Genomic DNA, 25606 nt, shown 5'->3' with positions numbered 1-25606 from the left:
AGAGGTTAATAAAGTTTGTATTGGAGGGGGAAATTAACGAAGTTCAAAAGGATGTTATCGGTCAGGAATCATTGAAGGGATCACTGAATGCAATTTATTTTCAAACATATGCTAAATAAATTAACTACAATGAATATGATTTCAATCGCAACCTTTATATTTATTTCCCATATTTTCTAATTCTACAAAGTCAACTTTTTCTACGTCATGGATAGTTCTCCAATGAATACTATAAATAAACACGACATATTCAAAACTCTTCTCGGAAACCGTAATTTAACATGAAATTTTCCGTTTTCTATTTATTTACGGAAGAAAATGTTTACCTAAAATGTCTAGGTTCAAAACATATCGTAAAACTCGACAACACGATGAAGGAATGGGAATGAAAATAAGACATCCAAAAAATAAACGAAGTAACACCGTAGCAGACATAGACCCATCCTCGATATTCAGGGGTTACGCTCACTTTCGTTCACTATGTCATAGCAAAATTGAATGCACGAAGATAGCTGTCTGATTGGTCTCGGGTAAAAACAACTAACCAATCGCTACGCTGATACCTGTCCTTTGAAGATTACAAAGGAGAGACGCCCGACTTCAAAGCCTGTCAAGTTTTACCGTTACGTGACCGTTAGATTCTTTTAATGTACATCAAATGATCGAACTAGTCTTCTTGTCTCATCAACAAGGTGGCGCACACCGAGCCTGACATATTTCAGGGATGCAGAGAGCGAAAGTGAGCATAACCCCTGGATATCGAGGATGACGGAAACCCAGTAAAACTAGTAAAAAATAGAACTATGTAAATACAGTGTAAAACCAAAATCACAATTCAAATTTATATATCAAAACAAAAGAAATATATGACTAAAAAGATAGTGCAATAATGTTGAAGAATAACATTATAACTCAAGAAATCCCAAAAAAAAGCACACATTTTTACTGTAAACTGAAAATATCATGTTGTAAAATGATGGACGAAGATATACATGTACAGCAATGTTACTTTAAATGTATTGATATTCAAGGTTAAAAAAAACGAAAAAATGAGCAAGATATAGTCCCAAATATGCACGTTACATCGTCAAGGCCAAGGGCAGCTCTTGAACCCAAATAATACAGTGAATATTTATAATTACACGAGTATATGAAAAAAGAGATGAGAAAATATTTTGATTCAAAAGTTTTAAAAATAGATTGTTGAAAACGTTTTGAAAAAATGACACGCTGATCTTACGCGTACCTTATTAAATAATTTTATTTAGTTTGTGTTTAATATCAAAAGTATATTAATAAAAAAGGAATAAAAGATACTAATTAATGTTTAATATGTTATAATTTCATATATGATCAAAATGGAACTTTGAATAACTCCAGTTCTTGAGTATCAAAGGAAACCTCTGTTGTTGGTCAATTTGGTGCAAGGAAAATAATTCCGACGCTCATAGCCGTTATTGTGTTGCAATATGTGTGATAGGAGAGTGAGATATATTTTCATGTATGATTTGTTTGAAAACTTATGATTTAGTTTAACTAAATACAATATATTCCTCCTAATTCACACTTATAATAACGAACTGTGAGTTTTTGTGTATGGTGGCCTTAAATTATGCAGTCTTTATGGTCGAAAAACAATGTGAAAATACACGCAGAAAAAATCTATGTTTTTATTACACGTATAAATAGGCATATAGAACATAAAACTAGTGACAGCCATGCACTGCCTTTATTACGTTTAAGATGTATTATAAAATTAAAATTAAATTAGGGTAGGTAAAGAAAAACTGCTTTTAATAGACGGATACATACACATGATATTTAAAACATTGAAAAGCATCAATGAAGCGTATGTAAAAAATACTATAAAGACAGAGACAAGCGATCCGGTTATTTTATAAAACATTCACAAACATTAATTAAGCTTGAGCTATATATAACATATATAAATAAAATTGTTTTAATCATAAAAAACATAACTAACATTAACAAAGCAAGAAAATTACACGTAAAGTCATCCATTCGTCCTATACAATTACCTCAAGTAAAATAAATAGCCTAGTTGAAAAGTTATACATGTATGTTATTGTTTTCAATTAAGACTTAATATCGCCTTGAAAGTTTACAATGACTTCGGTAAATACTTCACATCACTTAAACCTTGTATTTGCAAATATATCAGTTTTAAAACATTTTAAGACAATGTTTTGCCTTTTCTCTCAACGCCTGCTTCCCTTGTACTTCCGGTGGTTTTATGTTTCAATATATACAATCAATAATTGTGGTGTGAATTTATTGAGGGGAAGAATAATATGTTACTACTATACTATACACAGACTAACATGTTGCTACTATACTTTACACAGACTAACATGTTACTACTATATCATACAGACTAACATGTTACTACTATACTATACACAGACTAACATGTTACTACTATACTATACACAGACTAATATGTTACTACTATACTATACACAGACTAACATGTTACTACTATACTATACACATACTGATATGTTACTACTATACTATACACAGACTAACATGTTACTACTATATTATACACAGACTAAAATGTTACTACTATATTATACATACTAATATGTTACTACTATACTATACACATACGAACATGTTACTACCATACTATACACCGACTAATATGTTACTACCATACTATACACAGACTAATATGTCACTATTATTATATACACATGCTAATCTGTTACTTTTATACTATGTACAGAGGCTAACGTTTTCCTACTTTATACTACACAGACAAATATGTAACTACTATACACAGATTAATCTGTTACTACTAAACTATGTACAAGGACTGATCTCTTACTACTGTACTTTACATAGATTAATTTGTTACTATTCTACTATATACAGAGACTAATACGCTACATATTTACTATACAGCACGTTACTTATATACAGAGACTAAAATTACTTATGTAGAAGACACAGTTACATATGACATCAATACTACTCATTTAAACTACTCTTTAACATTAAAATTCTCGATTAGATATTTTTCATCCGACACAACTGAACTACCAACTAGCAATTGTTCGTTTTAAAAAGATCAATTAATCTGACAGTATCACACATATCACGTATTTGATTATAGATGATTAGATATATTTTGGTGTAGAAGTTATTTTATTTTAGCTACTTTACATATGCTACAGCAAGTCCTCCCACATATCTCCGATAAATGTCGCGGGTAGTTTATGAATTGTATTCCAGGTGTACACAACAGGTAAACAACTAACGAACCTGATGATATGTGACAATCACAGACTATACACACTTTCTGTTGACGGATGTACACAACAGGTAAACAATTGATAACGAACCTGATGATATGTGATAATAACAGCCTATACAATCCATCTGTTGAAACCGGAGTCGGTTATAGCGTTGGAGGTTTTGACCTTCTTTTTATACATTTTCTGCGGAAAAAAAGAGAAGTGTTTACATAAAATGCCAGCTGGACATGCATAACCAGTTGCCTTAATGGCGAAACGCTTGAGTAATATACCTTAAATGTACTAAAAGACGGATCCCGAAAGAGGTATATTACGGATAACTATCATAATAAAGCTAACGACTTTATCATAAAACTCTGATGGAGAGGGAACTTATATGAGATTCTTTTAGAAATTATCCATCGGATATTGTTTCGTTAAACATTTCGACATTTTTAAAGGAAAAGCTAAAGAGAATACAGTAAAATAACAGGGTTTTTTCTGACGAGAATGTTTGACGGCATCAAGACATTCCTAAAGATTTCAAAACGAGTAATATTATCTAGAGAACAGTGTTAATATTTCTGTTACTTGTATTTCTAGACGCTCCCTCTATCCAGAGACGTATATATTACATGAAATATATACGTCTCTGCTCTATCTATGGTTTGATGTTCCACTTCCGGTATATTCGGAGTATCTGTCGTCATCGATAAGAATAACAACGCATAATAAGCGACAGAGGAAACATTTTTAAGTCAAAGTCCTTAATTATTTGACAGAAATATGACCACGGACTGTTATGACAGTTGGATAACAGGATCATCCCTCTTTAGTTTGAAAGAGGAATGACGCGGTAATGTATTTATAATAACAGATAGATAAACTTTTATGGGAAGCTACTCATCAAAAAAGATTAGCATGTTTAGCGTCTTGGGTTTTCCTTACGAAACATATCACTAGCATTTCTTCAGAATCGTTGCCAATTTGTCAATGGCTGTGGTGTTCAGGTCACAATCATACAGCCCGTCATCACTGCTAAAGGCCATGTCCAGAATAGCACCAAGCTTTCTGAATTCTTTCCCCACACGAAGACTCGTAGGTGTCAGTGACGAAAGGTTGTCTTTGTTAGTATGGTGAAGCACCAATACCGATACATCACTGTTGACTGTGGAAAATATGTAAATAATGGTAAGGAAACCAGATCGTATCAGATCCAAAGTAGTTTTCATTTAAAATGCGATTAATGAAACGAGTTTTCTGACGAGTTAAAACAAAAAATCCGTTTTTCAACCCCATAAACCTCATGTTAAACGGATACGAGTTAAAGATACTTTTTATCGAATGATCAAGACATTTTGCCAATATTTAGAAATACGCTTTAACATATTATTATTGAAGTAGAAAATAGTCAACCTCCACCTTATTGTGACGTAAGAATGTTATCTGGATGTCTCTAGCATCCTATTCTGATTAGTTTACGACTTAGGAGTAGGCCGTATCTCAGGGGTTCATACACAAATTAAATGGCATAAGTATATTCTCTGCATAGCAATGTAATCATATGATAAAATTAAACATGTGGTAAAATGTACGCACTTATACTGCCACGGTTTACATGAAGTTCTAGTTTAAGCTTAACTCATTCACCCCTGAAGACACATTTGCACTCTTCCAATTCAAAGGTTGAATAGTCCATTATGAAATTTTAGGGATGAATGAGTTAAACTATCTGTTGTTGCCTGAATGAAGTATGTCAGTAACGTTATAAAGAATTTGAACGGAAAGTTTCCGTTTTTCTGTTTCTACATATGTTTCGGATCACTTTAGACATGAATGTTTCATTCTTTTAATACATATTATCCCTAAATGTACGAATGACCATATGATAAAGTAAAATATTAACGTTATCTGGCTTGGCTTTCTGCTTCTACAAACACAATTTCTAAAAGGTGTTTCATTTCTTCGAATTTCTAGTGATTATTATACAACTAACTTACGTAAAGTCATATCAAATATATTTGTACACATAACGTAAAAATAAATAGTTTTTTATATAAATTGATATTTAATGTGATAATTTTGTATACCAAATGAAATAAAGTTAATCTAATGTATGGAGAAATCAGCATAATTTCCTAACTTGTTTCCGTGTTTCCTTGACATACATGTACGTACCATATACCTACGTTCTATATTGTGACCAGGTATGACCTTATTGTGTTGACGGGCAGCTATGTCTACATCGTATCATATTATACCCCAGAAGTATAAAGTGTTACCTTCGATTCCTGCTAGAGCGTTTTGCATGTTTGTTCCAACCCTTGACATGTTCAAACATAGCACGACCATTGGCCCTTTCGGGGTTTCCGATGCTTTATGATAAAGTTTAATGGTCAGGTCGAACTTTGTCATGTCCATCATCTGCTCTAAACCTTTCGTCAGTTCTCCTGTAACCATATCCACCATTGTCTTTCCGATTGAACTGCCGTATCTCACTCCCAATACTGTGACAGAAGGGTAAAGAGATCACTTATGGTCGATACAACAAGAACATAATAGAGAGTTAAGCATGTATCTCAAGAAAACAAAGAGCAGGCATCTATACCATTGTTTTGAGGCATACAATATGTGTCGTACTAGGCCTTATGTTTCAATACGGATACTGGTCCTTTGCTTTATAAACACAAATGTTTTCATAGCCCTTAGGGTCATTTGCACTCTGGAAGTACATTTTTATATCATGCAAATGTATGAAAAGGCACAAAGGAAATGAAGAAAAAATCAAAACGGTTGCGAGAGAACATTACAGAAACAAAAGAAAAAACAAACAAACAAACAAAAAGACATCATTAAACCAATAAAACAGCAGGCGTTTTGGAATCGTATACATATGGTATGATGTTCGTAAGTGTAATGAACTCACCGATAGATTTCTTTTTGGGTGTCTTTAATTCTAAAATCTCCATTTTTATTTGGTGGTTTTCCTCCTCCTTTAAACCTATGGATACATAACATAAGTAATATATATTGCAATAAGTATATTATTATTTAGTTATGACTCTTAATTAATCTTAATTGATTCAAATATTGGTACATGTTGTCAGAGGTCTTAAACAACTGATGTCTAAACTTTGATCAGGTTCCTATGATGAATACCTGTTGTTAAAATAAGAGCAGCACTTTGTTAAAATATCGCTTTTCGAGAAGGCGTTCACAAAAGTACTGATATTTTTTCACACCAATTACATATATATATTAGAATCAGATTATGTTTTATACTTACGAATTTCATGTTGCAAATCCCTGAGTTCTGTTAGCTTTAGCTCATAGTTCGTTTCCATTGATATTTTCTCTTCTTTGAGTGTCCCCAGACTCTTGGCCAAACTTTCCTTTTCTCCCGCAAGCGTCTCAAAATCCAGAGTCAGTCGGGTTTTTTCTGTTTCTAGTGTCGTTGTATTTCTTGCCATGCTTTCTTTCTCTCTCTCAAGATCAACCACTCTGTCTGCGAGTTGTTTCTTGTCTTTCACAAGCGTCTTTACATTCTTTGATAACAGTTCCTTATTTTCTTCATATTCCTTTAGATCCTTTGTCAGCTGTTCCATTTCTGATTCTTGTGTCGTTATTTTTCTTATCAAGTTTTCTTTTTCTCTTTTAAGTGCCGTTACTCCGTTTATGAGCTTTTCCTTTTCTTCTTCAAGCGTCTTTAAATTATTTGATAACAGTTCCTTGGTTTCTTCATGTTTTCTAAGATCCGTTGTCAGTTGTTCCTGTTCTGTTTCTAGTGTCATTATATTTCTTGCCATGTTTTCTTTCTCTCTCTCAAGAACAACTGCTCTGTCTGTGAGTTGTTTCTTGTCTTTCTCGAGCGTCTTTACATTCTTTGATAACAGTTCCTTGGTTTCTTCGTGTTTTCTAAGATCCGTTGTCAGTTGTTCCTGTTCTGTTTCTAGTGTCATTAAATTTCTTGCCTTGCTTTCTTCCTCTCTCTCAAGAGCAACTACTCTGTCTGTGAGTTGTTTCTTGTCTTTCTCAAGCGTCTTCACATTCTTTGATAACAGTTCCTTTGTTTCTTCGTGTTTTCTAAGATCCGTTGTCAGTTGTTCCTGTTCTGTTTCTAGTGTCATTAAATTTCTTGCCTTGCTTTCTTCCTCTCTCTCAAGAGCAACTTCTCTGTCTGTGAGTTGTTTCTTGCCTTTCTCGAGCGTCTTTTCATTCTTTTATTACAGTTCCTTGGTTTCTTCGCGTTTTCTAAGATCCGTTGTCAGTTGTTCCTGTTCTGTTTCTAGTGTCATTATATTTCGTGCCATGTTTTCTTTCTCTCTCTCAAGAACAACTACTCTGTCTGTGAATTCTTTCTTGTCTTTCTCAAGCGTCTTTACATTCCTTGATAACAGTTCTGTGTTTTCTTCATGTTTTCTCAAATCCATCGTCAGTTGTTCCTTTTCTGTTTCTAGTGTTGTTATATTTCTTTTCATGTTCTCTTTTTCTTTTTTAAGTACCTTTTCTCCGTTTGTAAGTTGATGTTTTTCGTCCTCAAGCGTCTTAATATTCTTTGATAACTGTTCATTTTTTTCCTTCTGTTTCCTAAGGTCTGTTGTCAGTTGTTCTTTTTCTGCCTTTAGTTCCGTCAAATTCGTCGTTAAACGATTTTTATCATCTATGTTTCTTGTCATGTTGCCCTTTTCTATTTCAAGGGTTGTTACTTTTTCTGTGAGTTCAGCCTTTTTTTCCTCAAGCAGCCGTACATTCTTTGTCAAACGATCATTATCTTCCCCGTGATTCCTAATTTCTGTTTTGAGTTGTTCCTTTTCTCTCTCCAAATTCTTCAAATCCTTTGCATGATCTTTGCTTTGAGTTTCCAGGGATTGTATAAGGTTATCTTTTGTAACTTTCAAGAAAACAAAAAATCGTATAATAAGGTTCATCAACAATATTAATATGTTAATGATATGAGTAATATAATCTGAATATATGAAAAAGTATGCTTGTGTGATTCATTATAAAAGAGGAAGTATCACATGTATTTTAATGTACACTTTTATTTACTTTTATTCATTGATGTAAATGAGAATAATTATAGTATAGATTATTATCAAAGGGATGCCTGTTTATATCAACTTGTGACATTATACAATGATCCTGACATCAAAGTCACCAGTGCCCCTTGTCCAATCCCTATCGTTATGTTGCAAAATCAATGAATAAATGATAGTATAATGCAATGTAGCATCCTCACAGTTATTAGCATTCATTTAATAAAACGAAATTTGTATTAATAATCAGAATGATTTTGCAACATCAACATACACTGTATCTCCAATGTTACATTAATACACAGAATACCCCAAACAGAGTACTTCTAATTAATTAAGTGTAAATTTATTCATATTAACAATGTAAAAGTCATTCAATTAAAACCCCTACAGTAACGGCAATAAATGTATAATGTTTCCCTTGGTTTAAGTTGCTAACTATGGTGTGGCTTAAGGGAGGAGTTTGTTCAACTTAGAATAAAAAGAATTTCAGTTTGATCTTTGGTGAGAATGTTACAGATATGTTTACTTTTTCTGGAAATTCATGAAGACAGAAGTAGCAAAGATTGGTGTATTGTCCATAGTATTTCATCAACCTGCATCTTTGGAAACGCTAGTTTATCCGTCAGCAGTCGACATCTATCACGTAAGTCATGACATTCAGAGCTATATTTTGAACACCGAATCATAGGTACGGAATTGAAGGATGTTACATCCAAGAAAATGAAAGCTCTCGTCATAACAGACCAAATACATTTCTTAAGCTTGGTATGTGGTATGGTAGTGTACAGAGTCGAAAAGGCCGACGTTTTGATAGAAGAAACTTTTTGAACAGCCGTTCAAGATTGATCAACACATCTTTTGAATTATTCAAAACCCATATACCATTTATTCCACTTCTTTAGTAACAGGGTCACAATATGAAAGTAACCCTGATTTAATAGTACACGTCCACAAGTATAGGTTAAATGGAGCCGTACGTGTGTGTTATCAGCAGATCATGGAAGGAACAGGGAATTAATGCAATCTAACAATGCCTTAAACGTAGAAGTCCAGCAAAATCAAATGGACAACGTACACAATGTAAATATGCATAAGTAAAATGCATACTCTAACCTCTAATCATCGTCATCTAATGAAAGTAATAACCTATTAGGAACGCCTCCTCAAATAGTTATGTACAGTTCAGTACAAATATTTCCGAAAACAATATTACGATCACGGAACGTTATTTTTGCATTATAATCATAACTGTTGAAACGAAACGTATAAGTAATGCTAGTAATAATAATTCGTGGTTTTTATATACCGCTTTATCACAGCCTAGTTCGTAGGTCGTCTCAAAGCGGTTCGCACATTATTATCCGAGGTTATAGGAACTTTGCAACCAACCAATATCTTTCTAAACTCGCTGGAGAGTACACAGCCGGTGCTGCCATTTCGGCGCTCACAGCTAGCATTCTACAATTTTAGCACTGCCCAACCACGTACTCATTTTCAGCTGAGTAGACTAGAACAAGCGGAGTAAGCACAGTGCCGTGATGTGACTCGAACCCGCAACCCTTCGGTCCAAAAACAAAACTACAAGAGCTATAGTTATAAACGGAATATGTTACAAACAATGATGCTACCTAATGATTCTTTATTTAACGGGTTTACAGTTACTTTGATCCGTTACTAGTGAATATCTAAATAATGTAGTGTTAATCTTTTATAAGGAATTATTGCTCTCGTCCGATGCAAAGTGCAATAATGAAAAAAGGACATTAAATGATGTTGACACGACTTACCAATCGTGCTCTGTAACTCTCTGCTTGCCGATACAAGCTTTACACGTAGATTTTCGAGATCAGTGATATTGTTCTGGGATGTCTTCCTCTCTTCCTTGAGAGTACGTATTTTTTCTTTCAGCCTGTCATTGTCACGTTTCAATGAAAGTACTTCGTCATCTTTTGAACCTGTCGATCCAAAAATATTTCTAATTACTCATTGATAACTTGATTTGGAATTGGAGGTCTATTTACAAATAGATAAATAGTACTAATTCAGTCATCGTCCATTCACATATTCATTTAGCCCTGTAAAAGATAGAATTAGATACTTTCAGCATCATACATATACGATAAGCAATATAATAAGCACTTACTGATTTGTTGCTGTAAGACTGAATTTGTCGACGATAACGTGGTGTTATGTTTTCGAAAGTCTTTCATCTGATGTTCATGGTCCGTCTGCATCTTTGTTTTCTCTTCTTCAAGAGCACTCAAACTCTTCCTTAGTTGTTCATTTGTTTCCGTGAGTGTTTTCATATCTCTCGTTATGTTTTCCTTATCGGTCTTCAGTGAGTTGAGTTTTTCTTTCTGTTCATCTGTATAAGATTTGCATATGCCATTATGCGTATTAGAAGTGTCACGTATGTTTTTACGAATAAAGGATTCAGGATCTAACCATGTTATAAAGTGATCAAATGATTAATAAAAAGACGGACCAAATTTTGAAAGCATCATCACTAATGGTATAATTTCATCATATAAGCGATCATTCTATTTCAAAATTGCGTAATGAGCTGTTCCATGCAAGTCTACAATGGTAAGCATAGCTTTAAAAATGATAATTAGATACTATAAGCGTTCATTAAAAACTAGTCTGTTTGTCTGTCGTACTTAATAAAAAGGAGCAAAAAGATTTGAAATGTCATTTTCTATTATTCCCTTATTACCTTTACTACATACTTTTATTTCTCCCGCGATTACGCTTGTATTTAGCCTATTGTTATGAGTTATTTTATATAACCACCACATTGTAAATAAGTCAGCAATAGGGGAACTCATGCTTATGGCAAACTAATGATTGCTTAATTAAATAAATCTCACGGTTTCCCTCAACGATTACAATACCTTCACTAAATCGTCTGTATAGTGACAAACTATAGTGATATTTTCAATTTACATGAACATTTTAAAAACGATTGCCTCAATACAAATTCAACAATATTGAATTGATGAAAAGGACATCATAACCCTTTGCATATATGCATAGTATGAACGTACATTTATAATAATGCCTCAAATGTATATATAGGGCAAAATCAAACCGACAAGGAACATAATGTTTATATATAAAAGCATGAGACATTCTCTCGCCTCTGTTCTCTAATTCAAGTAATCATAACTTAGGCACGATTCTTCAGATATCTATGTACAATTCAGTAAAAATATTTAAGAAAAAGATTTACGGCAACAGCACATTTATATTGCGTTATATTTATAGCTATTGAAACCAAACTGTAAAAGGGAGCTTTATAGTTATAAATTAAATATATTACAGATCGGGATGTTACCAACTAATCTTTACTTGAAACAGACTGATTGTCAGTTTGATACTTTACGATCGAATGTTGAAATTATTTAGCGTTAATATTTCATTAATATGTATTGCTCATGTTTGATGAAAAGTGCAATAATAGAAAAGGATATTGAATAATATTGACATGTCTTACCAATAGTCTTATGTAACTCCCTGCTCTTCGACTTTGACTCTTCATTAAAACTTTCCATACATGTCAAATCCTTTTGTAATGTTTCCTTTTCTTCTTTGAGAGTTTGAATTTTTGTTTTGAGCCAGTCATTGTCGCGTTGCAATGAAAGTACCTCACTATCTTTTGAATCTGTTGATACAATTTTTTTTATATATTATTCATTGATGACCCTATTTTTTGGTTACAAAGAAATAAATTGTAATACATTAGGTTACTGTCCATTGAATTATTACAATTGTCTCTATGAGACAGGATATCCGGGACTTTCAGCAGCATAAGACGCTGTAAGACTGAATTTGTCGTCTGCATCTTTGCTTTCTCTTCTTCAAGATCGCTCAAACGCATTTTGTTCTATTCATTATTTTCTGTGAGTGTTTTTATATCCTTCGTCATATTTTCCTTATCCGTTTTCAGAAATTTGAGTTCTGCTTTCTGTGCTTCTGTATAACATATGCATACCGTAATGTGTATTACAAGTGTCCCACGTTTTTTTAAGAATTAGAAGTTATCCTTATTGATTTTTTTAACAGGGTTCAGGGTATTACCATACTATGTTATACAATGATCAAATGTTAACACAAGAAGACCAGTGTTTTAAATAGCATCACTAATTTTATAATTACATAATTTTAACCGATCAGTCTGTTTCCAAATTGCCTGATAAGCTATTGAATTCTAGTTCACAAAGAAAAATAAAGCTTTTAATGATTATTAGAATTTTTTGCATTTATTTATTTCATCTATCCTCGCTATATTAAAAAACCTAATGCTTTTGTCTGTCGCACTTAATAAAAACGAGCGATGAGATTTGAAATATCATTCAATATTATTATTGATATCTAAAGCTAATTTTTACGTGTAGAAAGATAGCTGACGCTTCCCGCTGCTCTATCAGTCAAATGCAGGTTGTGGTTGTTTAATATGTAAGAAAATCAATTTGTACAATCTAATAAGAACTTTTAGAACGTATTTCTAAAATAAACAAATATTATATTACATAATCAAGTAATGCTACTTTATAAAACAAACGAAATAAGAAATGAAGTATAATTAAATTGAAAGTGATATCACAAACTTTTTAATGCATCCATCATAAATAATATTTTTACACTTTTACTATATACTGTTAAAACCCGCGACTAAGACAAACGTGGCGAACTATTTTTGTATCTCGTCCACATTGTAAATATAGTACAAAAAGGGCAAAATAAAGATTGTATAATTAAATAAATCTCCCGATTTGCATTTTCCCCTCAAAGATTGCCCTTCCTACACTTAATAATCTGCATAGTGAAAAACTATAATGATATATTCATTTAACATAAACATTTAAAGGATCGCCTCAAGGCTAACTTAACCAAATAGATTTATTGAAAGGATATCATAACACTTTGAAAATATGAATAGTATGAACGTACATTTATAATAATGCCTCAAAAGTATGTGTACGGCAAAATCAAATCGACAACGAACATAATGCTAATATAAACAAGTAAGAGGCATACTCTCACCTCTAATCAGCCTTCTCTTATTCAAGTAACCGTCCTTTTAAAACACAAATAGGTCTTAATTTTGTTAGGCAAAAAACAAAACATATTCACCAGTCCGCTGTGTTTACACAAACATAATATTGTCAATGAGTAATCAAAATGTTATTACTCGATGGTAAAACATTTAACTAAGTTCATGTATATAACATTGTTTGAACTGTTTAGTATAAGAGAGTACATATTTTACTATGTACACTTACAATAATAATGTAAGCGTTTATGAGTCTCGCTAGATAACTAAAAAATAGTCAATACATACCGAGCGTTTTCCTGAAGTTTTCTATTTCAGATATTGCTTTTTTCTTTTTCTCTTGCAGCTTTGTCATTTTCCCTTCCAGTTCTTGCTGCATGCTCAGTTTGTCTTGGTGCATGCTTTCTAGATCATTGATCAGTTTGGCTTTGTCACTTATCAGATTTGCTTTGTCACTTGTCAAGTTTTCTAGCACGTCCTTTGGAAAATCTACAATCAATGACTCTTCATATATGAAAGGTTCAAAAGTAGTTATCAACACTTTTATTGATAGTGTTCCTTTTTCACCTTGAATATCATTTTTCTAGTGTTTTAAATAACTATGCAGAAATGCCAAAGCTTTCCTTCTAAAGCGTTTGAAAATTTTATAGGAGCGATAATTTGTAAATCCATATTATGGAAAACAATTATTCCCCCTTCCTTATCGAGAAGCTTACACAATTTCCGGATCAACTCACAAATATATTTCTTTCAAAAAACTATTAAAAAGCATTTAAAAGACATGTACACGTAATCTCTCAGCTAGAAACTAATTATGAAGTTGACCTCTTCTTTCTAGAGTTACATAACTTTGTGTATGTGTAGCTGAAGTATATAGTATAGCAACACATTACATACACGAAGCAAACATGGCTTTACACACAAAGTTTTACAAGTTCAAGATGTATATCATCTTACCAAGTCGAAAGTTTTATTGTAAGTTTATTCGTTTTAAGTTGAAATCTTTCAGTTGCATGTCTTTTGAATCAAACGTGTAAATGAAAATATTTTTTGATTTCATATGTGTTTCATAAGGAAGACGTCGATTACAAGCAGTGAGTTCCTATTTGAAATCGATTTAATGTTCATGTAGCTCCTACTTTCAATGTGCATTCTGATATGCATGCTTTTACACATGACCAATAAACACGGTTGCGCGCGCACGCTCGCTTACACACACACAACCACAAAGATATATATATATAAATCAACTTTTCCAATGTCATTCATTATTGACAGTTATAACAAGAAAATGTCATATCAGAGTATCTAGCTGGTAATTTTACTTACAAAGTGCTTTTCCTGAATCATGTACTTTTATTAATAGTGCCCTATTTTCGTCTTTCAGCTTTGAAATATCTCTGTCACGTTCGACTTGCATTGTCAGCCCTTCCTCCGTGATTGTATCTTGTTTCTTTGTCAGTCCGTGCTCCTCTATTCTCCCTATATGAAATATACAAGTGCACAATTTTTATATCTCCTTATCACAAGTGGCGTTCTAAGGGATGACTTAAACAACCTCTTCTATATCTTAACAAGAGGTCCAGAGGGCCTGTATTGCTCACCTGGATATCTAAGCAATCATGGCAAAATATTCTCCAAATGAGATCCAAGGGAATATGCCAGACCCCAATACCAATTCTTGTAGTATGTCTGTATTAAATTTTCATACCCAGCAATTTAATGTATGGTTATGGGGTGGGGATCTCAACTATTTTCAAGCTGTGACTCAGAAACTAGATCTCTAGGATTGTGGCCAGATCCCAGGATCAATTATAATTTTATAACTGCATTCGTCTCTTTTTGTCCAGCATTTGTACTTATAGTCTTTGGGTGGGGATCTCAACCGTTTCAAAGTTATGACCCGGGTTAAGTCTCCAAAGGTGGGGCAGACCCCAAGGCCATCCTGGAAGCATATGTGCATTCATCACTTTATACTCAGCAATTGTATATATGCATGGTTATAGGGTGGGGATCTCAACTGTTTCAAAGCTGTGACTAAGAAAATAGATCCCTAGGAGTTCGGTTAGACCCAGCGTCTATTCTAATACCATGATTACTTTTGTCTCTTTATGCCAAGCATTTGTGTATATAGTTTGGGGTGGGGATCTCAACCGTTTCAAAGTTATGACCCAGTGACTATTTTGGCCCCACTCCTTAGCACGGGGGGGGGGGGGCCGGCCCCACCATTTGTACAATTTTGAATCCCTGCTTTCCATGTATGCTTCTGACCAAATATGATCGATATCCAAGGCATAATTATACAGAAGAAGTCGTGTAGGGCAATATAGCCAAATTGCCCCCTTTTGGCCCCGCCCCTCAGCCCACTCGGGGTCAGCCCAACCAGTTGTACAATTTTGAATCCCCACCACCTAGGGATGCTTCGAGTCAAATATTGTTGATATCCAGCCCATAGTTCTACAGAAGAAGTCGTTTGTAGTAATATAGCCATATTACCCACTTTTGGCCCCGCCCCTCAGCCCCATGGAGGGGGGGGGGGGGGTACCCCCCCCCCCCCCCGCCCCAGGGGGGGGGGGGGGGGTCAGACCAAATACGGAACAAGTCCAAGTCCTTTCTTTCCTTATGAAAAAGAAGGATGTAAAAGAATTTACTATGTGTCCCCCATTGGGCCCCGCCTCTCAGGTTAGGTTCACCTTCACCCAAGGATGCTTCAGACCAAATATGGAACTAATCCTTTCTTTCCTACAGAATAAGAAGGATTTTAAAGAATTTGCTATTTTTTCCGTATTGGGCCCCGCCCCTCAGCCCCCAGGGGGGGGGCATACCCACCATTTATACAAAATTTGTTCCCCTTTCCCTATGGATGCTTCTGACCAAATTTGGCAAAATCTGCTCAGTCGTTTATGACTAGTAGCGATTTTTAGGAAAAACAATGAGGCAGATTATTAATAGTTTCGGCTAATCATTACCTTTCTAAATATTGTATTCTTAAACACAGCTAATAATAATCCGCCTTGATTAAACATGTTTGGCTCTGTACAGTGAAGACTGCAGCAACCATGTGTATCTTTATAAATATTTTATTTTTTATTAAATTACCAGAAAAAAAGCTGAATTGGTTCGACAGTTATGTTGTACACGTAAACATAAAGTCGAAATAAGTTTATATATATAAAAATGGCGTGAATTTTGGTGGGTTGTATTGTGACGGCATATGTATGTACTTATGACTCGTGCCCTTTCCGGACCTCGAACTCACAAGCTACGGTACAAAACGCCTAGCATAGAAAATTCCGCAGCTCCTACCACAACACCATCTCACCTACTAACATATACTGATATGCAAAAGAAACGCAACACCCATTAATTGAGCATTTTTTCCCATTATATTAATGAACCATTGTTAGCAGTTTTGAACAGTATGGTATACATTTCCCCCATCTATTGTCAACCTTTAGCTATCGGTAATTAAAGTTCTGGTATTGCAGTTCTTGAGAAACACGTTTAGGTATGCACAAAACGAAAATGAGATACCAGGTATATATATTGTTATGATAAGCTGAGATACTATGCTGAAGCAGTAGAAAATATCCTCAGTCATTATCGACGTGACGTCAGACTCCAGTAGATTCCATGACACCGTCCAAATGTGCTTCCTATACGAAGATTGCAACGTGAACTCTTCTCTGACGAGTAAAGCTTCACGCTATGCTGCTCAGTTGGGCACCAGTGTGTTTGTCGATGTCATGGTGAACGTTAACCCAAAACTGCATGTTGGAACGTGACGGCTTTGGTGACGGAAACCTTACGGTGTGTGAAGAGATTTGTAGTGGCCGCAAAACACGTTTGGTCGTCACTGATGACAAATGACCAGCCCAATATTTCATTGTCACTGATGCGCAACCTGTCATCATACCGTTTTGCCGCCAAGACAACGTCAATTTTTAAGAAGATAAAAATGTGTGTCATATGGTGCTATGGACAATTTCGCCTCAACAATGTCGACATGTTACCTCGGCCCCCATACATTTTCTATCTCTCGCCAATAGGACAAGCTAGATCGACGCATTCGAACGTGCCCATATCAACCAGAGGTTCTACCGGGTTTGCGCTTTTAGAAAAGTTGCAGAACATTTTTAAAACTTTCTTTGAAATCTCTGCAAATCAGAAATTAAGCAGAAACAAATACTAACGGGGCATTATCGTTATTGAAGTTGATAATTCAATTTGCTACCTCCTCTTCAGTCTTGATATGCCTTGCCAAAGTGATGATGGCCAGCGCTAAATTCACTTTATTTTCCAATAGATTTGATGAGTATCTTTAATTTGTTACATAAATATTTTCTAATTATCTCGAACTCTTTTAAGGACGTATTTCTCCGTTCCCGGCCAAATCTCTTCTTTATCTTAGTAAATAAAACTCTTATAAATTGAACCTTGAAAAGTCGAAAAACTCGGATACCTCGAAGTAAGATATTGGTTTCAATAGCGTTAATCCAACATCATAACATCGTCTACGTCATAGTGTTCGAATTTCATTTTGTAACTTATTAATTATATGATACAAAAAAACGCAAAAGTACGACATCTTGCCATCCCATGTTTATGAACATCTTTCGCGAGTAGACTAGCATGAAATCTGTAAATAGAATTGGCGATAAAGCTTCAGACTGTAAAGTGTGCGGACTGTCAAAACCATGTTGTTCATAATAAAAAACAAATTTCATCAATGTTGATCAACAGTATTCTGTACTTCCTGCGAGTCCGTTTAATAATTTGTACACCCACACAGACGACAGTGCAAACCGGAAAATTGGTCACAAGGCGTGGTCATGCGTTAAAGAGTTCCACAGTTTAAATCACAACATAAGACAGCTTCAATGGTTCATGTTTTTACAGGAGCCAGTATGGCTTTGAAAGTCGATCGAGAGATTTAAGAACAAAACGATAATTGCTGTTGATTACATCGAGTCGAGGAGGTGTCATGTGTCACATTTGGCTTTAATGAATCAAAGTGTTACATGTACTATATACTATGTTTGTGTGTGTTTTTCATTTACAGAATCGACTACGCGCTCGCTCCATTACAGTGATTTGTTTTAGACTTTCAATTCTACATTGTATAGTTCAATTTTAAATGTAACACTTCAGGAGTAAAAAATTGACGGACTTGCAAATACAAAAGCAGACATTGAAAGACTTTGCCAAGGTCTAGACTAGCTAAAAATAGCATTTAATCAATAGGCTTGTCCACATTTGATAATGAATTCACAATATGATCCAACCGTTTTGATTGCGTTTAACGACAGTACACTTTTCGGAAGTAACTAACTCTATTTTGTAAGCGTGTTTATTGTGAAATTACATACCTGTTTTTGTTATATTGATTACGTATATCATTAATCGATTGATTATAAGCATACATGTAGGCTATTAATAAAATCAACAACTGCTAGTGCTATGTCGAAACAGCAAATTTCATACCAAATATATGAACCCGTATAACTCGAATATTCGGATAACTCGAAGTTTATCTACGACCCGTCCACTTCGAGATAACGAAGCTCGACTGTATAACTTTAAATTTGAGGTTACTTTTCTTATGCATGTTAGTAAATATTGCATATGTCTGCACGATTGAAGTTCTGCTCTTAACTTAAACACCTACCGTTTTCGACCATTTTGTCTCTTTCTCTCTGTAGCTGATCTTTTAAGTTTTGTATTTCCTCCTCCTTTTTATCCATAGTTTGTTCCAAAGAGTATGTTTTTCCATCTGTAAAATTACAAGAATGCGTTTAACATTTTAAACGTAAGGTACAGAATTCTGTTTAGGTTAGAAAGGATAGGAAAATGGATCAACCTAATAAAAACACGTATATACTACTATCAGATCTAAGGCAATTAAACGTTTGAAAGAGTTTTCTCTATTAATTTCATGTCCGTTCAACTGAATTAAATCAATACCAAGTTCACAACCTGACATGAGTGTCTGTTATAGATAGAAACTTTATTTATTTTACAATCTTTTTATGGAAACACTGAAGACTAGTGGTAGGATGCCGGGCTCATAACCGAAGGGTTGCGGGTTCGAGTCAGGTCACGGCATTGTGTTGTATCCTTGAGCAAGATACTTTACTCTGCTGCTTGTTCCAGTCTACTCAGCTGTAAATATGGTTTGGCAGTGCTAGAATTGTTGAATGCTAGCTATGAGCGCCGAAATGGCAGCACTTGCTGCATGCTCCCAGGGAGTTAAGAAAGATATTAACTGGTTGCAAAGGCCCTATAACCACGGATAATAATTTATGAGCCGCTTTGAGACGACCTACGAACTAGGTTTTAATAAAGCGGTATATAAGAGCCTAGAATTATTGTTATTATTATTAATATCATTTTGAAACAAATTATATAAATGTTTATCAATCACTCTTGTTGGCCCGGATATAAGCGCATTGGGGGTGGGGGTGTCTTAATGTGGGAGGAAACCAGAGTACCCAGAGAAAACCCACGTGGTTGGGCGCCTTGGTGAAAAGGCAAGTGCGTTATCCACTGCCACCCAACCACCCGAGTGTCTGTTTTGTGACATCGTATAGATAAACTGTCAAAAGTAAAACCAGATCCCAGGTCACTGATTTAATCATACGTGAAGATATTTATTACAGGAATACCTTGTTAAAAAGTAAAAGGAATACATACCGGAGATTGTGAGTGTTTCTGTAAGTCTTTGGACATCCTCTCGCAAGCTTTTTCGTCCTGTTTGGAGTGAGACCACTTCTTTTTGCAATGTTTCATTTTTTGAGGTTAACTGCCGTTTTTCTCTCTCGTGTTTGCCTGTTTAAAAAACGTGCATAGTAAATTTATTTTATTTTCAATTTACTAATATATCAATTAATTTGAAACTAAGTGACTACTGTGATTATAGTTTCGTTAGGTGTGTCTAAGATCGCTGGTGACCTTCATGCATAACATGTGCTACACGTTTTTGATAAAAGCTTACCCTTCCAGAGCAGCTAGTTACGCCTTAATATGTGTCAAATGATACACTGTATCTTTATATGCATAAACACCAGGAGATAAATAAGTTAAAACATGTTAATCGAACCATCTATCAATCATGTAGTTGTAGTATACACTACTGGGGTTGGGGTGGGGGGGGTGGGGGGTTAAAACATATTGCCTAACACAAACCATGAACGACCAAGGATTTTTGAACTGAAGCGCTCCTTAATCGAAACTTGAGAATGTGAATATAAACTGTTCATTTGATTTTTTAATTTCTCATTAATTTTTATTGTTCGTCGTCCCGTCATCATATATTTTACTCCTGACAAAGTCGTTTTACTGTCGTCTATCAAACACATGAGTACAAGAAAAATATAACAAATTTTAAAGCTATCTTGCTTTGCCTTATTATTGCTTATTTAATCGTTTTTAATTTATAGATGAGAACGATAGCATGCAAATCGAAGAAAACTGATAATTACACGAATGCGTTTCATTTATATATATTATGCTCGTGTTAATTACAGCCCTCACTGATTTCAACTAATTTAAATAAGATAGGACGATTGGCGGTTGTTTCTTATCAGTTCCGAAACTGGATATACGTCTTTATGATGGAAAGTAGTATAGCATGTAACATTTTTTAGACTATAGAGTGATATACCTTCTTCCAGATAGTTCCATCTCAACAAAATGATACTATAGTAATATTTACTTCTTAGTCAGTGATTGGGAATGGAAATTTGGAAACAATTTTGTACAAATTGTATAACGATTTCTGAATGCAATAGTGAATAATAAATACCAAAAAATAGGTCCGACTTTAACGACATCGGTATAGTGGCAGTTTCCACTATTTCGGACAAACTGTTACATTAAGTACTTTTCAATGCTCAAATCTTGTCTTCTGCGCATCTGATATTCTAGATAAAGGGAATATGGGTAACATGTTACCCGTCCCTTTAAATAACTGCAGTATTAGAGTGCTACTTTGCAAATGTCTCGACATTTTCTGACAGCTGACTTAACTGATTTGGCACATTGTGGCTAAGTGAGTTGTTTCGGCAGTTTAGAACCATTGGTAATTTGATCCTTCACTTGACAAAGGAAACAGACGTTTCGAAAGCTCACAAATAAAAGTTTTCAATTCGATTCCTGTCTATGTTCAAAACAAACTTGGCCTTTATCTTTAATACAAAACTGATGAATCTCATTCCGAATAAGTTCATAGCTCAAGATCATGAATGTCTGGAATCATATCTCATTAACAAAGCAAAAACAATGTCAAGATTCACTACATACTAATTTCATCTTCTAGCTTTTGAATTTCATGAGGCCTCGTTAGGTAGAATCCTTTCATTTTCTCTGTCAGTGCATCCACTTCGGGCGAAATCATTTCCTCCTCTGCTTTCCCTTGCATTAAAAATACGTATAATTTAAACTTTCCATAATTGTTGTTAAATACAAATTCATACGTAAAACTTCAAGCACCTTTTTTAGTTTTTATTAAACATTCTATCAGGTTTCAAGATATAAATGTACTTTCTTACGGATGTCAAAGTACCTTACGATTATAAAGTAACAAAAGACGTTAAAGAAAACAATGACAATGAATATAACAATGAATGATTTCACAGAAAACCGATCAAATCCCAAAGATCAATATATTTCCAGTTCCAGACATTATTACTCGTAACTTTTAAATGCTACAGGAACTTGAGTGGAATATTTATAACAATGAAGGAATGAAGCAGGCCTAACATATATGCTTAAGATCGACTGAGAATAGTTGTAATCAGCATAGACAAGAGATCTAGACTGATATATCAAAACAAATATGTGTCATACCCGACATAAATACCATCCTTGTCTCCCATGTAATGAGTGAAATACAGTAGCATTAATATTGCTACAATTTGGAAAAAAAAAATCAATGATACGTATTTTTAAATAATTTTATAATAACAATGTGCGATGTAAAATTGGAAACATCTATGTTTACTTTTATCTATTATAAAGTAAAATTATTTTTCTTCACAGAATGAAACAAATAATACAATATATCTAACAATCTATATTCTCAGTCGATCTTTAACAAACAAAAAACAATTTATTTGACAACTCAAAACATATTTTATGTAGAACATAGATCTGATTCTGCAAAACATCTCAAAACATTTCATAGCACTGGAAATACTTCTATATGCATTCGTTGTTACCAAACCATTTATCAATTTTTCCTTGATAGACTGGTTATCTTTTCATTTGTATTTAAAAACTGGTATAAGAAATAATCACCGAGATCGGACTACACATAGTTTTATGTATACAATTATTAATTTATTGTTGTTCTATATGAAATTTTAATACTTGTATAATTTGTGCAGTTTGTTTTTAGCAAAGATTTAATTTGAGGATACGTAAACTACAAAGCTTTAGAGATAGAAATATCAACGATTTGCAAGGTCTGTCATCTCGAAAAGACATGAACTTCACTCAACTTGATGACAGATGATTAAAAAACTATTTTTTCTTAACTATAATTAATAAAATATGCGAAATAGATATACACTGTACGAACTGCTATTATTTTTTTTGTGATGGCGACCATTAAACCTTTCAAAGCCTTTATATCACCTGTTTCTCTCAAACCCGTGTTGTTAATTTATACACATCGATTCGACATCTACAACGTTAATCGAAACATTCGGGGCAGGCCTGTGAGTATCGAATAATCTGCATCAAGAAAACACTCTAAGGGGTTTCTTCGAAGAAAGGGGAAACATCAAAACAGCAAAATAGAAATACCACGTTTATCAGCCAGCTAAAAATGGCATTGCTATGTTAGTCATTTTGTAACAAAATAAATCGAAGTAAGCGGCATATGTAGAAGGGTTTGTATTGTCTTTGTTTCGAAGATCAGGAGGATAGAAACGGAACGAAGTTGTCAAAAGATTGCTTGTTATTTAAAGACAGAATATAAATTGTATATCTAAAAGGAAAAATTGTCTTGGCAAGCTCATTGTTACCACTCCTGTTCAGTTCTTCAATTAATTCATCCATTCAGTCTCACAAAAATAAACCTGCACAAGAGAAAGAAACGTTTTTCTTTTTCTTTGTTTTTAATAAGTGTGATTGAAAATCTTTCCATAAACCACGCAGAAATCTACATCTACATGTTACTGGGTGTTTCCCTGGTGATATATCAAACAAACGTCTTTCCATACGTCATACAGCTCGTATGTTTAACAAAGATTATGTCTTTCTGCTTATAATAGAAATTATATATTTTTCCATTTTTTCGCTCGTAGTAGGTAATGAAAAGAAAAAAAAGATAGATCCACTTACCTCTTTCCAAATGGGTTATGTTTGATTCATCCGACTCCAATTCAGTGTTTGTTTCGTGTGTGGCATCCTGTTTTAATTTGCTTTGTTGGTCGTCAACTGTGCGTAAGTTTCCGCGAGCTTTATATTCCTCACTGTTTGTATTTATGTATGGTGGACAATTAGAACTCCGGTCAACTCCTGAAGACTGCACCCCATCTATTTCGTCGCTTGAATGCGAACCAAAGGCTTTTTCAAACCAATCAATTGCCATTTTTTTTAGATGCGACTGATCATTTACATATTTTTCTGTTTGACATTCCGTGTCGACGAAACTGCGCAGCTCAAGTTTGTTGACCTTTTCCTTACACTTAGGACAAACATCGTACCACGTCTGCTTGCCCTCCTTTTCTAAACTGAGATAAACTCCATCAAGTTTCTTCAAAGTGGCGGACAAATCGTCCACATGCCTTTTAGCGTCTTTAGAGATTGCCTACAAACAGAAATAGATTTAAATAATAATAACGACAGAATCTTTATGATATTTTGTAAACAGTAAAGTCTAAAAGTATCTGCTATATTTATTGATTCATAATTGAAACTATGTGTAATACAGGTAATAGAGGCACTTATACAATAAGAGGTATATGTATACGGATACGTATACGAATACAGATTTAGGGGGGTCAACCATTGTTTGTAAATGTTGGAACTGTACACTATACAACATACATATTTTTGTATTCGTATATTTTGACACATTTTTATAGTATAAACTAAAAGTCCGTGCCGTTATGTTTATACAACGTATTAATACTGATATTAGAACTAAATGTCTGAAAGAAACAAATGTGAATGATCTCAGCCTGAAATCTAGCAGCCCGAGTTTCCTGTGGCCCTGACACCAGGCATTTTGATAGATATATGTCTGATGTTGGGCCAGAGGAAACTTGGGCTAGCTATCTAGCGGCATTGCTTTGCTATGTTTTTTTACGACAATATCTGTCGGGAGGGTTTATTATCTCAAGGCAGACCTCGTTGTTTATAAGATATCGTATTTACGCATGAAGTTATTTTCTACAGAATTTGTATAAAAACTATACATTTTGTAAGATATTTTATATATGGAAACATAAAACATATTTTACAATATATATATTTCTTGATTAAAATTTATTTTCATTTCTTTTTCTGCACTGTCGTTACTACTTCTTTGTCCAGAAATTTCTAAATTAGATATATTTGATGAGGTATAATTATATAGAAAAAATATAAGATATCTGTACATTGGTCACGATATCTTAAACAAAACCATAAATCTTAAAACATGGCCAACAGGTTCCAGGTGAATGTCTATTATAAATAAGAGCATTTCAAAATGTGTAACTATTTATGATCTCATTTCTATATTTTGAAAATCTGCATAAACAATTCTGCAACGGATAGGTGAAAACGAGCTAATGTTATATAACATTCTAAAGGCCAACACAGCATGCATTGCTTCGATATCAGTAAGAAATAAATATCGCGAAAAAAAACCACTGATAGTTTTTTTATACGACATACCTATAACATTGTCGGGGCGAGACTGAGTACATTTTATAAATAGCGAAGAGCGTCTGGCGGTAGGCTGCCTCAGCTAGTCATACGGTCTATTTAATTTATGCCATGGACATGGTTTTAGGTTCAACTGAATACTTAACCTATATATAGTTTAGGTATATATAAATTGTTTATTTAAACTTGAACGACCGTCAAATGGATTTTGGATTTTCTACTTTCGATTCATCATACATGTTATATTATTAGATTGTATTGTGGAATAAAGCAATACAACATTCGTCTTTAATGCATCCTTATATCTACACCTTGAATAAGCAGAATAACAGTTCTGCAAAACTATATGTGAAAACGAAAGTATATAT

At 34.0% G+C, this 25606-nt stretch overlaps 2 protein-coding genes across 2 annotated transcripts; both read right to left on the bottom strand.

The window, feature by feature from the left end:
• Positions 1-700: 700 nt before the first annotated feature.
• Positions 701-7425, bottom strand: LOC110441970 (myosin-11-like). The gene is made up of 4 exons (XM_021485297.1): positions 6550-7425; positions 6190-6264; positions 5546-5770; positions 701-4431 (listed from the first exon to the last, which is right to left on the bottom strand). Exons 1-4 carry the CDS (start codon positions 7388-7390, stop codon positions 4223-4225), a joined length of 1350 nt encoding a protein of 449 aa, XP_021340972.1. The 5' UTR covers positions 7391-7425; the 3' UTR covers positions 701-4222.
• A 61-nt stretch (positions 7426-7486) lies between these two features.
• LOC110441963 (myosin-11-like) lies at positions 7487-23955 on the bottom strand. Its single transcript, XM_021485288.1, has 10 exons — positions 23706-23955; positions 21660-21770; positions 20052-20186; positions 19027-19131; positions 14688-14840; positions 13647-13847; positions 11799-11966; positions 10446-10667; positions 10090-10257; positions 7487-8154 (listed from the first exon to the last, which is right to left on the bottom strand). The coding sequence occupies exons 1-10, from the start codon at positions 23953-23955 to the stop codon at positions 7487-7489; spliced, it is 2181 nt and encodes a 726-aa protein (XP_021340963.1).
• Between the last annotated feature and the right edge of the window lie 1651 nt (positions 23956-25606).

Source organism: Mizuhopecten yessoensis, unplaced genomic scaffold (genome assembly GCF_002113885.1).
Source record: "Mizuhopecten yessoensis strain PY_sf001 unplaced genomic scaffold, ASM211388v2 scaffold716179, whole genome shotgun sequence".
Classification (NCBI taxonomy): Eukaryota; Metazoa; Mollusca; class Bivalvia; order Pectinida; family Pectinidae; genus Mizuhopecten; species Mizuhopecten yessoensis.
This window is presented reverse-complemented; position numbering and strand designations above follow the sequence as displayed.

Excerpts from the sequence above, each read along its gene's own strand:
- LOC110441963 (XM_021485288.1), bottom strand. The coding sequence starts at position 23,955 with ATGGCAATTGATTGGTTTGAAAAAGCCTTTGGTTCGCATTCAAGCGAC. Across the intron at positions 21,771-23,705 it reads CATAACCCATTTGGAAAGAG|GGAAAGCAGAGGAGGAAATG; the intron begins GTAAGTGGATCT and ends TTTTAATGCAAG. Across the intron at positions 10,668-11,798 it reads GGAGTTACATAAGACTATTG|ATGAACAGAAAGAAAAACTC; the intron begins GTAAGACATGTC and ends AATCTTATACAG.
- LOC110441970 (XM_021485297.1), bottom strand. The coding sequence starts at position 7,390 with ATGACACTAGAAACAGAACAGGAACAACTGACAACGGATCTTAGAAAA. Across the intron at positions 5,771-6,189 it reads ACCCAAAAAGAAATCTATCG|TATTGGGAGTGAGATACGGC; the intron begins GTGAGTTCATTA and ends CTTCTGTCACAG. Across the intron at positions 4,432-5,545 it reads CGCTCTAGCAGGAATCGAAG|TCAACAGTGATGTATCGGTA; the intron begins GTAACACTTTAT and ends TATTTTCCACAG.